This window comes from Manis pentadactyla, chromosome 7 (assembly GCF_030020395.1).
Source record: "Manis pentadactyla isolate mManPen7 chromosome 7, mManPen7.hap1, whole genome shotgun sequence".
Lineage (NCBI taxonomy): Eukaryota > Metazoa > Chordata > Mammalia > Pholidota > Manidae > Manis > Manis pentadactyla.
In genome coordinates, this window is record NC_080025.1 from 149,260,254 (window position 1) to 149,272,294 (window position 12,041).

The 12,041-nt window shown below is 43.0% G+C and overlaps 1 protein-coding gene across 2 annotated transcripts in view; it reads right to left on the minus strand.

The window, feature by feature from the left end:
• ESYT2 (extended synaptotagmin 2) overlaps window positions 1-12,041 on the minus strand; it is a 79,774-nt gene that overhangs the window by 43,803 nt on the left and 23,930 nt on the right. For both annotated transcript variants that reach the window (XM_057504947.1, XM_057504946.1), the window contains exons 2-4: window positions 7,713-7,754; window positions 6,680-6,814; window positions 3,056-3,132 (exon numbers count right to left, since the gene is read on the minus strand). In XM_057504947.1, the coding sequence (XP_057360930.1) occupies window positions 3,056-3,132; window positions 6,680-6,814; window positions 7,713-7,754 (254 nt within the window). The remainder of the gene's footprint in view (window positions 1-3,055; window positions 3,133-6,679; window positions 6,815-7,712; window positions 7,755-12,041) is intronic.

Genomic DNA, 12,041 nt, shown 5'->3' on the forward strand with positions numbered 1-12,041 from the left:
ACTGTGGCTTTGTAGCAGAGCTTGAAGTTGGGAAGCATAATACCAGCTTTATTCTTTCTTCTCAGGATTGCTTTGGCTATTTAGGGTCTTTTGTGGTTCCTTATGAATTCTAGAACTATTTGCTCTAGTTCGTTGAAGAATGCTGTTGGTATTTTGATAGGGATTGCACTGAATCTGTAGATTGCTTTAGGCAGGATGGCCACTTTGACAATATTAATTCTTCCTATCAATGAGCACGGGATGTGTTTCCATTTATTGGTATCTTCTTTAATTTCTCTCATGATTATCTTGTAGTTTTCAGAGCATAGGTCTTTGACTTCCTTGATTAGGTTTATTCCTAGGTATTTTATTCTTTTTGATGCAATTGTGAATGGAATTGTTTTCCTGATTTCTCTTTGTACTAGTATCATTAGTGTATAGGAATGCAACAGATTTCTGTGTATTAATTTTGTATCTTGCAACTTTGCTGAATTCAGATGTAATATCTTGCAACTTTGCTGAATTCAGATATTACATCTTGTAGTTTTGGAGTGGATTCTTTAGGGTTTTTTTTATGTACAATATCATGCCATCTGCAAACAGGGACAGTTTGACTTCTTCCTTACCAATCTGGATGCCTTTTATTTCTTTGTGTTGTCTGATTGCCGTGGCTAGGACCTCCAGAACTATGTTGAATAGAAGTGGGGAGAGTGGGCATCCTTGTCTTGTTCCTGATCTTAAAGGAAAAGCTTTCAGCTTCTCACTGTTAAGTATGATGTTGGCTGTGGGTTTGTCATATATGGCCTTTATTACGTTGTGGTACTTGCCCTCTATACCCATTTTGTTGAGAGTTTTCATCATGAATGGATGTTGAATTTTGTCGAATGCTTTTTCAGCATCTATGGAGATGATCATGTGGTTCTTGTCCTTCTTTTTGTTGATGTGGTGGATGATGTTGATGGATTTTCGAATGCTGTACCATCCTTGCATCCCTGGAATAAATCCTACTTGGTCATGATGGATGATCTTTTGCAATGTATTTTTGAATTCGGTTTGCTAATATTTTGTTGAGTATTTCTGCATCTATGTTCATCACGGATATTGGTCTGTAATTTTCATTTTTTGTGGTATCTGCCTGGTTTTGGTATTAGAGTGATGCTGGCCTCGTAGAATGACTTTGGGGGTATTCCCTTCTCTTCTACTTTTTGGAAAACTTTAAGGAGGATGGGCATTATGTCTTCACTAAATGTTTGTTAAAAATCAGCAGTGAAACCATCTGGTCCAGGGGTTTTGTTCTTAGGTAGTTTTTTGATTACCAATTTCGTTTCTGGTAACTGGTCTATTTAGATTTTCTGTTTCTTCCTGGGTCAGCCTTGGAAGGTTGTATTTTTCTAGAAAGTTGTCCATTTCTTCTAGGTTACAGGATTGCCTTCTTTTTAAATTGAATAGTTCTGCACGTCTCACACAGCCACCTATTGACATGCCAGTGGCTACTTGTTGCTTCCACATCTTAGCTCTTGTGAATACTGCTGCTATGAACATGGGTGTCCGCACCTCTGAGACCTTGCTTTTGGTATTTTGGGTATATACCCCAATGTAGAATTGCTGGGTCATATGGTAATTTTTTAAAATTTTTTGAGGAGCCGCTATTCTGTTTCCTTAGCAGCTGCATCAGGTTACATTCCCGTAAGGGCTCTGATCCCTCCACATCCTTGCCGGCACTTGCTTTCTGTTCTTTCGGAAGTAGCCATCCTCATGGGGGTGAGATGATTTCTCACTGTGGTTTGATTTCATTTCCCTGCCGATGAGTGAGACTGAGCATCTTTCCACGTGCCTGTTGACTGTCCGGGAAATGCCTGTGTAAGGGCTCTGCCCGTCTTTGAATTGGGTCACTAGTTTTATGGTTGTGGGGATATAGGATATATATTCTGGGTATCAGTCACTTATCAGATATTTGATTATATGATTTGCATTGATTCTGTAGTTTGCTTTTAGTATTGACATAACAAAATTAAGTCTTTGAAACCATGACATTGGGATGTGTTTCCATTTATTTATGTCTTTAATTTCTGATGGCAGCGTTTTGTACTTTTCACCACCTTGGTTAAGTTAATTTTTAGTATTTTATTCTTTTGATGCTCTTGTGAATAGAACTGCTTTCTTCATTTCCTTTTTGGATTGTTCATTATCAGAGCATAGAATGTTAACTGATTTTTGCATGTGACTTTGTAGCCCACTGCTTTGCCAAATTCATTTATTAGTTCTAACAGGTCTTTGTGAAGCCTTTAGGGTTTCCCATGTGTAAGATCATATCTGTGCACAGAGACCATGTCACTCCTTCCTTTCCAGTGTGATGCTTTGCTCTTCTTACCTAACTCTCTGGCCTCTCTGGCAAGGCCTTCCAGGGCCACATGGAACAGAAGTGGTGAGGACAGGCATACTGCCGTGCTCCTGATCTTAGAGGGAAGATTTCAGGCCTCACTGCTGAATGTGATGTTCACTGCGGGTTTCTCATACATGCCTTTATTATGTGACAGTAGTTTTCCTCTATTCCTAGTTTGCTGAGTGTTTTTATCATGAAAGGTGAATTTTGTTAAATGCTTTTTCTGCATCAACTGAGATGACCACGTGGTTTTCGCTCTTCATTCTGTCGATGTGCTGTGTCACACTGATTAACTCTCCAATGTTGAACCATCCTTGCACCCCTGGAATAAATTCCACTTGGTTTGGTGCAGGGTCCTTTTACTATGTTATTAAAGTTGGTCTGCTGGTATTTTGTTGAGGATTTTTTCATCTATGTTCATGAGGAATATGGGTCTGTAGTTTACTTTTGTTGGGGTGCCTTTAATTTCTTTTATTTAAGATATTTTATAAATGGCAGTATCTAGGCTATTGGGAACTGTGACCCAGAAAGTAAATAAATTGGGGCCTTCAACAAGAATTTAGTCAAATTCCATCAAGCAATGGTAAGAAGTGTGCTCATTATATCCTCCACCCTATGGGTTTAGCTAAGTGACATCATACATCATTAATTATGACAAATTATGTTACAAATATAACACAAATAAAAACTTACCTAATCTGGAGGTCCAAAATAATTTGCCTTTTGTCCACATTTTCAGTATATACCTTAACACCATTGATCCTGAGGGGCTGAAACAAGAAGCAGCACATTTTAAAATGTAGGAAGGGTGAAGGGAAAACAAACTTTACAACAGGGCAAAGAGACAAAGAGAGAAAGCTTCAGCACCTGACTGCGGGCACTGAACTTCTCCTCTCTCCACACAGCTATTTCACTCTGGCAAGTTATTTAACCTCCATTCTTCTGGGAAGCGTGGATAAAAGTGGCATCTATCTCACGAGGTTATGTGACACCAAAGGACATGAGAAACATGCCACATGTGGTGAGGGCTTGGCAGCAGTGAGCACAGGGGCATCTGCTCTTGGCCAAGCCCGCTGCCCCTTGTCTCTTCCTGTTTGCTTTGATCCTTTCCTGACAAATGCTTGTAATGTAACTCCCTTTCCATTTTTTCTCTGTCTTGTAATTTTTCATTTCTTAAGATTTTAACAAAAAAAATGGAGGATTTCGTCTGCTACTTCTATAGCTTTTCTTCTTCCTTCCTAATTACAACCCTTAAATAGAATTCGTGCCTCATATCGAATTTACCGAGTATCATAATTCCTCCAAGTAGTAATAGATACCTCAAGACAAATGCTGGGCATAGAGCCACAGGGCATAAATCTGCAAAGAAGTAAAAAGCTAACCTTTTCAAACAATATGGCTTCTCTCTCACTTACCAACTTTACATCTCCCTGTATGGCCCCGGAAGATGACTGGTTAGCCAGAGACGGGTAAGATTCCTCCAGGGAGGAACAACCTAAGACAGGCACAGTCGCAGGGGGGCCATCAGGTGAGAAACTGGGGATCAACAGAGGTGAGGCTTAGAACCTCTCCCCCGTTTTGAGAGAAATCTTCTGTATCCGTGGATGTTTTATTGCCCTTGTCTAGCTTGGATTAACACAGTCTACAGGCACACACCTGATCATCTACATTTGCTCTCTTACAACACTAAACTAAGTTTTCTACCTTTATCTTACCTTACCTACCTACCACTTCAGCATTTTATTAAAAAAATAATAATAATAATAATAATAATAAAGGGAGAAATGTGGGATCCACATATAAATCAAGTATAAAAATCAAACGAATATTCATATTTGACCTGATTGTTTATAGTTCATAATGCGTGATCAAAACCGAAAGTTTCTGTCATGACTGCCCTTGTACTGTTCATCATGTAAGAACTTATTCACTATGTAAGAATTTGTTCACCATGTAAGAACTTGTTCGTTATGCTTCAGAAGATTGGAGACTGACGAGAATTAGGCTTGGGGTGGATTAATGATTGTGCATTGAGCATTGACTCCCCTATACAGAATTCTATTGTTGTTAACAACCATTTGATCAATAAATATGAGAGATGCCCTCTCAAAAAAGAAAAAAAAAATGGAGGATTTTGAGTAAATCGAAAATACTAGCTGTAGCTATAACTTCAACAGCTAATACATGACAGAGGGCCAGAATCAAGTGACCCTGAAAATAAAAGGCAGATCACATTAACTGCTCTATCTCAAGGGTCCAGGTACAACACCATTTCAAACCTTTCCCATTTGTTAGGTGGAGAACCCTCCTGAGCAAGTTCTCAACACCACATGAAACATTAAGAACTGAGTGCAGAAGAGACCTCTCACCTTTAGAGATGACGACCTACTCCGACAGCCTGGGTGTTCTGCAATCTTACCCCTCAACCAGTGGTAGGTTAAACTCTAGGTCTCTGAGGGTCTCCATCTTCTGCTCTGCCAGGTGCAGGGCTTTCCCGAGGATCCCAACTCACACACTACAGACTGAGAGTCACCAAGAACACAGCCACCCACTATGGTTAAGTGTTGATAAGTGAAAATGGGGCAGAAGTTGCCTTAGGGCTTTATTTTAATAGTTTGCATTAAATAAGATTCCCTTCTTCCACTTGACATCCTAGATTGGGAGAAGCAGGCCATCCCTGCCACATGAGTGAGCATTACCCAAAGAGGGACAGACACCTGCAGATAGGGTCTTGTGGCCAAATGCCCTGCTCTCTGTAAAACAGCCCAAGTTCACATGTGCCTGTACGAGGTCAGAGCAGTGGAAATAACGCCACGCTGCCCCTATCAGTCAGCACTGTTCTCCATTGGATCTTACTTGTATAGAACATGAGTGTAATTCTCCCTGAAAACACAGCTGGGGCCAGAATTCTCGATCTCCACAAATCAGAGGATAACTTACATTAGGGGATAGCAAACAAGGCCCACCGGCTTCAATCTGGCCTTTGGTGAAGACTGCTTTTACATTTTTAAAGGGTTGTAGGAGATGGAGGGGCAGGAGAGGAATCTGCCTCAATGACTTTATGTGGCTGCCAGAACCTAGAACACATGCTATTTGGCGCTTTACAGAAAAGGTGTACACTCCTGCTTCTGGTCCATGTAGCAGCCTATTTACAGTCATGTCTTTCCATCTCATTACTATTTAGGCTGCAGAAAGTAAAGTAAATATTAAAGATAAATGTCACACAGGTGTCCTGTGCATGTGCCTCTGGGCTCAAACAGGGTGACCAGCTGCAGCTTTGAATGCATCTGGAGGCCTCACAGCCAAGAGGAAACAGCTGCACAGCACAGCTAAGTACAACAGTGTGCCTGCACTGGAGACCCACATTCTGAGTAACTGTGGAGACGAAGCCTTCTCTGAGTGGGGGGTCCATGGCCTGGAGAGTGGGGGTGCTGACAGACAAGGGTGACAGCCCACATGGAGCCAGCTCAGACCCTCTTCACCACATTCATTAAAACCCCAACACACTGTAGCAAAGACACCTGAGCCTTGTAGTATTGGGATGGCATGTTGTCTGGCTCCAGTGTATGTGCACTAAATGTGTGTACACTGCACATGTGTGTTTACTGTACTACTGAATTCTGAATTTTTATTAAGCATATAAAACAATGTTACCTTGGAAACCAGTATTATGCTATTTGTCAATTATAACTCAATTTAAAAAGTGTTATCTTGAATGGTTGCTAATTTTATAGACACTGACTTACAAAATCAAAAAGGAAGCTTGCCATGACCCACTACCCTAAGTGTAGTCTTAGGACTCCCTGGAACACAAGAGGAATAGTGGCAGCTTTCCTCTGCACAGAATATGATTCCAGTATCAAAACCCCTCTCTCCCCTTAACTGTCGCATTAGAGCTTTGCCTACAAGCCTGGCATTGGAGCCACAGCTACTGTTTTTAAGTGTCTTGAGGGGTGAGCACCTTCAGCTCGTCATCAACCACTGACCTTCCAGTGGGACTTCATATGTCAACGTCAACCCCCCTTGCAACAGAGTGCACTGCAGACAACTGCAGAGGGTTCTCACAGAGAATGTGCAGCGAGCTCAGGTATCTGCCCAGGGGCCATCCTGGCCCTAGACCACAGGGCTGAGAGGGGAACGCGGAAGACTGTTGATGTGTGAGGGGGCCTGTGGGAGACAGCACCTGGGGCGGCTGCAGAGACACACATCAGACCTGCCCGGGGACAGCTTTCACTGGAAAACGATCTGAAGAGCCTGTACTCTGAGGTCTCACAGCACTGTCACCATGTGCCCAAGCGCCCTTCAGGATAAACTGACCTGCTGACCCATGTCAACTTTGGAGAAACTGAAGGTACTGAGGTGGGTGTGTGCTCCCCGCACAGCTGGCTCTATGGTTTCTCGAAACAACTTCTCTATGAACTGGCAAATGAATGGCCACATGTGTTTTACAGTCTGGAAAGGAGAACTCACATTAAACAAAATGTTACAATACATAATATACTTAAGTCACCATGAAAAATTATGATCCTGAAGCCTATCAAAATTTTTGGAAATAAAAGGGGGTCCATTTCTTATGTAAATCAACACAATCTAAAATTCTAAAATGTATTAAATTAGTAAACTATTAATTAGTATGTTACAGGTAGTAAATATTCTGGTTAAACATTCTGTTTAAGCATATCAGCACATTAAATGACTGCTGAAAATAAGAAAATCCTGTAGTTTCAAAGCATTGCTAAGTATCTTCTAAAACCGTATAGATCTTAATAAATCCTGGGTTTTCTTTAATTATGGGCTCACTTCCAATTCTGTAAGGTAATTATTGCCTACATTAGCTTTTACTATATAGCTTTAAGGGTACATAAAATGTAGAGATAAAAGAGATCTACTTCACAGTGTATCGATCTAAAAATATAATCTTTTTAAATAAATAAATGACTATTATATATAACTAGGTTTCATTTCCCTCTTCAAAATATTTCTAGAATATTTATTTTTAAATAAATAAATGACTATTATATATAACTATGGAGTCATTTCCCTCTTCAAAATATTTCCAGAATTTTCACTTATGATTATTATAAAACAGATCTGAGCATTAGCCACAGGAAAGAAGCCATAAGACCAAAGACACAGTCATGAATATATCATTAATTTTCCCATGGCAAAGATAGTTTCACTGCTTAGAAAGGAGAGTAATTATCAGTTATAACAAGTCTTTTGGGAACAGAAGCCAACCGCTGAGTCCAAACAAGTTCACATCTTGTCAGCATCCAAATTCCTAGATATGGGAAGAATCCCAATTTCTAATTCCCACTGAAATCTGGTATTTAGTATCTTCCATTCTTACCTTATTTAGCCACTCTGCTCTTTCAGTATCTGGAAAATGGACCTAAGGAAAAAACATACACACATGACTTACTGACTCTTGACAACTGTACCCAGCATGTTGCCCAGCCAGCTGCCTCACTGCGCGCCTCGCCCACAAAGGGCTCCTGCAAGATGCCGGCTCTGGAGTTTTGGAAGAGGGCCTCTGCGGCAGGACAGTGGCACGTGAGAAGCTTGCTCTTTACATTCTAGGGACACTCCGAGGCAGGACTAACGGACACCCAGGCCTCCCTCCACATCCTGCCCATCCAGAGGACATTCACAGCATCGGGACGTCACCAGGAAGGTTCTACTAACCTCTTCCCTTCACAAAGCCCTGCTTCATCCCATATTAACCTAATGTGTTCTCAGATCTGGACACCAGGCCTCCAAAACCCAACCTTCCCCTTTGGGGTCAAACAGCTGGCAGATGCCCTCCACGCTGTCGCCCACCTTCTCCCAAATGAGTATTACTACTGTAGCTTCCCATTAGGGCCTGTACATTGGAGAAAATAGGCATTTGTAGGGGTAGAAAAAAACCTATTTAGAAAAAAGGGTGAAGTATCATCTTTGCTGTGAGAATAGAATTCCCTTGTACAGGAAAACTAAAGCTGTTTTGGTAAGGAATTTTCTCTCCCTCTCCTCCGGCCTCCCTATTCCCTGACACACAACAAACAAAACTGAAATTAGTCCGGTGGCCTCTAAGTGTCTAAGTGAAGGGAACAGCTACACGACTCTCCCTTTCAATCTAGCTTTTGCTAGAAATGATCAAGCTTAGTGAGGAAGACATGTTAAAGGCCAAGACAGGCCCAGGGCGAAGCCTCTTGCACTGAACAGTCAGCCAAGTGGAGATGCAAAGGAAAAGTTCTCAGAGGAACTTAAAAGTGCTACTCCAGGGGACACATGGGTGACGAGAAAGTGAAGCGGCCTTGTTGCTGACGTGGAGGAGGTTTGAGTGGTCTAGCTAGAAGGTCAAACCACCACCACAGTCCCTTAAGCCAAAGCCTCATCCAGAGCAAGGCCCTGACTCTCCTCAGTGCAACGAGGGCTGGCAGAGGGGAGGCGGCTGTGGAAGCAAAGCCTGAAGCTCGCAGAGCTTCACGAGGTTTAAGCAAGGAAACCGTCTCTGTAATGTCAACGTGCAGGTGCAGCAGCAGAGGCTGAAGGAGAAGCTGCAGCACAGCAGGTCACCCAGAAGATCCAGCTGAGAAAATTGAAGGTGGCTGCACTGAACAGCGTAGATGAAACAGCCTTCTGTTGGAAGATGCCATCTAGGCCTTTCATAGCTGAAGAAGAAAGTCAGTGCCCGGCTTCAGAGCTTCAGAGGCCAGGCCGACGCTCATCAGGGGCTAATGCAGCTGGTGATTTTAAGTGGCAGCCAGGGCTCACTGACCACTGAAAACCCTAGGGCCCTTAGGAATTATGCTGAATCCACTCTGCCTGTGCTCTATAAATGCAACAACATAGCCTGGATGACCACACGTGTGTCTACAAGATGGTTTACTGAATATTTTAAGCCCACCAGTGAGACCTACAGTTCAGGAAAAATGGTGATTCCTTTCAAAATATTACTGCTCGTTGACAGAGCACCTGGTGTCCCACGAGCTCCGGTGGAGATGGGCAGCAAGATGAATGCTGTTTTCGGGCTGCTCACACAGCACCCATTCTGCAGCCCGTGGGCCAAGGAGTCACTTTGACGAAATTTCAAGTCCTAGTATTCAGGAAACCCACTTCATACGGCTGTAGCTGCCGTGGAGTGGTTCCTCTGGTGGCTTGGGGCAGAGTCCACTGAAAGCCTTCCGGAAGGATCCTCCACTTCAGATGCCATCAGGAACATTCGTGATTCCAGGAAGAGGTCAAAACAGCAACATTAACAGGAGTGTAGACGTTGATTCCAATCCCCACGGGTGACTTCGGGGGTTCAAGGCCACAGGGGAGGAAGTGACCGCACATGACATGTGACAGCAGGAGAACCAGGGTTAGAAGCAGAGCCCAAGGACGCGGCTGGACTGCTGCGTCTCACGACCAGACCTGAAGGGACGAGGAGCCGCTGCCCACTGAGCAGAGAGAGCGGTTTCTTGAGATGGAATCTGCTCCTTCTGAAGGTGCTGCGAAGACTGTTGAAATCGCAGCACAGGATTTAGAATGTTACATAAACTTTAGAATAGTTCATGAACATAAAAAAATCAGCAGCAGGTTTTGAGAGGATCGATTCCAATTTGGAAGATGTTGTACAGTGGGAAAAGCGCCATCGAACAGCATCTCACATGGAACAGAGAAACGGTTCCTGGAAGGAAGGGCCCATCGCTGTGGCAAACTCCGCTGCTGTCTTCCTTTAAGAAACAGCCAAAAAAAAAAAAGAAAAAAAAGAAATGGCCACACAGAGAGGATTAAAGATAGAGGCATGAGAGGTGAGACAGAGGCTTCCTCCTAAAACCGTATATAATCTGAAAATATAATGCAACTAATCCTGAAAGAGCAACAGGAAAGAGGACTGCACCAGACTGCACACACCTGGAGAAAAGAGCACACCTCACAGAACAGGGTAACCTACCAAAGCCGTGGCCCAGTGGGATCCAAGCCCTTCCCCCACCCCAGTTCACGGGCGGGAGGAAGAGAAACTGAGCAGGGAGGGAGGGGAGGCCTGGAACTGTGGAATACCTAACTCTGGAGATCTGTTCTGGGAGCACAAACCTACATCTCATGGTGCTTGCATGGTACTCTCGTGATTAGGGGGTTGGAAGCTAAGAGAGGAAGAATTCCTGGAGAGAATGAGATTCCAGCGGCTTGTGGAAAGTAGAGATCCATATCCGGCTGCTCTGGGACAAAAGAAAGGCAGGCCGTCTGAGAGACTTCCTAACAGCAAGAGGGCTGCTAAAGGGGCAAGGATTGCACAGAACTCACTGCTCAGGAAAGGACAGGTAGACAAACTGTCTGGGTGCACTCTGCCCAGCAGGTTGGGAGCTTTGACTATCTTCAGGCGCTCAGCTCCCTGGCTGGCTACATAGCTCCAAGGACCCCCTCCGTGATACACAGCCTACCGCGCCTTTCCCCGGCCAGCCCCACTGGCTCACAAACTGGCAAACCCTACCCTGGCATTAGGCCATCCTGCCTAAAGCAATCTACAGATTCAATGCAATTCCTATCAAAATACCAATAGCATTCTTTAATAAACTAGAGAAAATCATTCTAAAATTCATATGGAACCACAAAAGACCCCAAATAGCCAAAGCAATCCTGAGAAGGAAGAATAAAGCTGGGGGAATTATGCTCCCCGGCTTCAAGCTTTACTACAAAGCCACAGTAATCAAGACAATTTGGTACTGGCACAAGAACCCACCCATAGACCAATGGAACAGACTAGAGAGCCCAGACATAAACCCAACCATATGCAGTCAATTAATATATGATAAAGGAACCAATGGACATACAATGGGGAAATGACAGCCTCTTCAACAGATGGTGTTGGCAAAACTGGACAGCTACATGCAAGAGAATGAAATTGGGTTATTGTTTAACCCCATACACAAAAGTAAACTCGAAATGGATTAAAGACTTGAATGTAAGTCATGAAACCATAAAACTCTTAGAAGACAATATGGGCAAAAATCTCCTGAATATAAGCATGAGCAACTTCTTCCTGAACCCATATCCTCGGGCAACGGAAACAAAATAAAAAATGAACTCATGGGACTACATCAAACTAAAAAGTTTCTGTACGGTAAAGGACACCATCAACAGAACAAAAAGGCATCCTACAGTATGGGAGAATAAATTTGTAAATGGCATATCTGACAAGGGGTTAACATCCAAAATATATAAAGAACTCACATGCCTCAACACCCAAAAAGCAAATAAGTCGATTAACAAATGGGCAGAGGATATGAAGAGACACTTCTCCAAAGAAGAAATTCAGATGGCCAACAGGCACAGGAAAAGATGCTCCACATCACTAATCATCAGGGAAATGCAAATTAAAACCACAATGAGATATCACCTCACACCAGTAAGGATGGCCAGCATCAAGAAGACTAAGAACAACAAATGCTGGTGAGCATGCGGAGAAAGGGGAACCCTCCTACACTGCTGGTGGGAATGTAAGCTAGTTCAACCATTGTGGAAAGCAGTATGAAGGTGCCTCAAAAACTAAAAATAGAAATACCATTTGATCTGGGAATCCCTCTCCTTGGAATTTACACAAAGAATACAACTTCTCAGATTCAAAAAGACATATGCACCCCTATGTTTATCGCAGCACTATTTACAATAACCAAGATATGGAAGCAACCTAAGTGTGTATCAGCAGATGAAT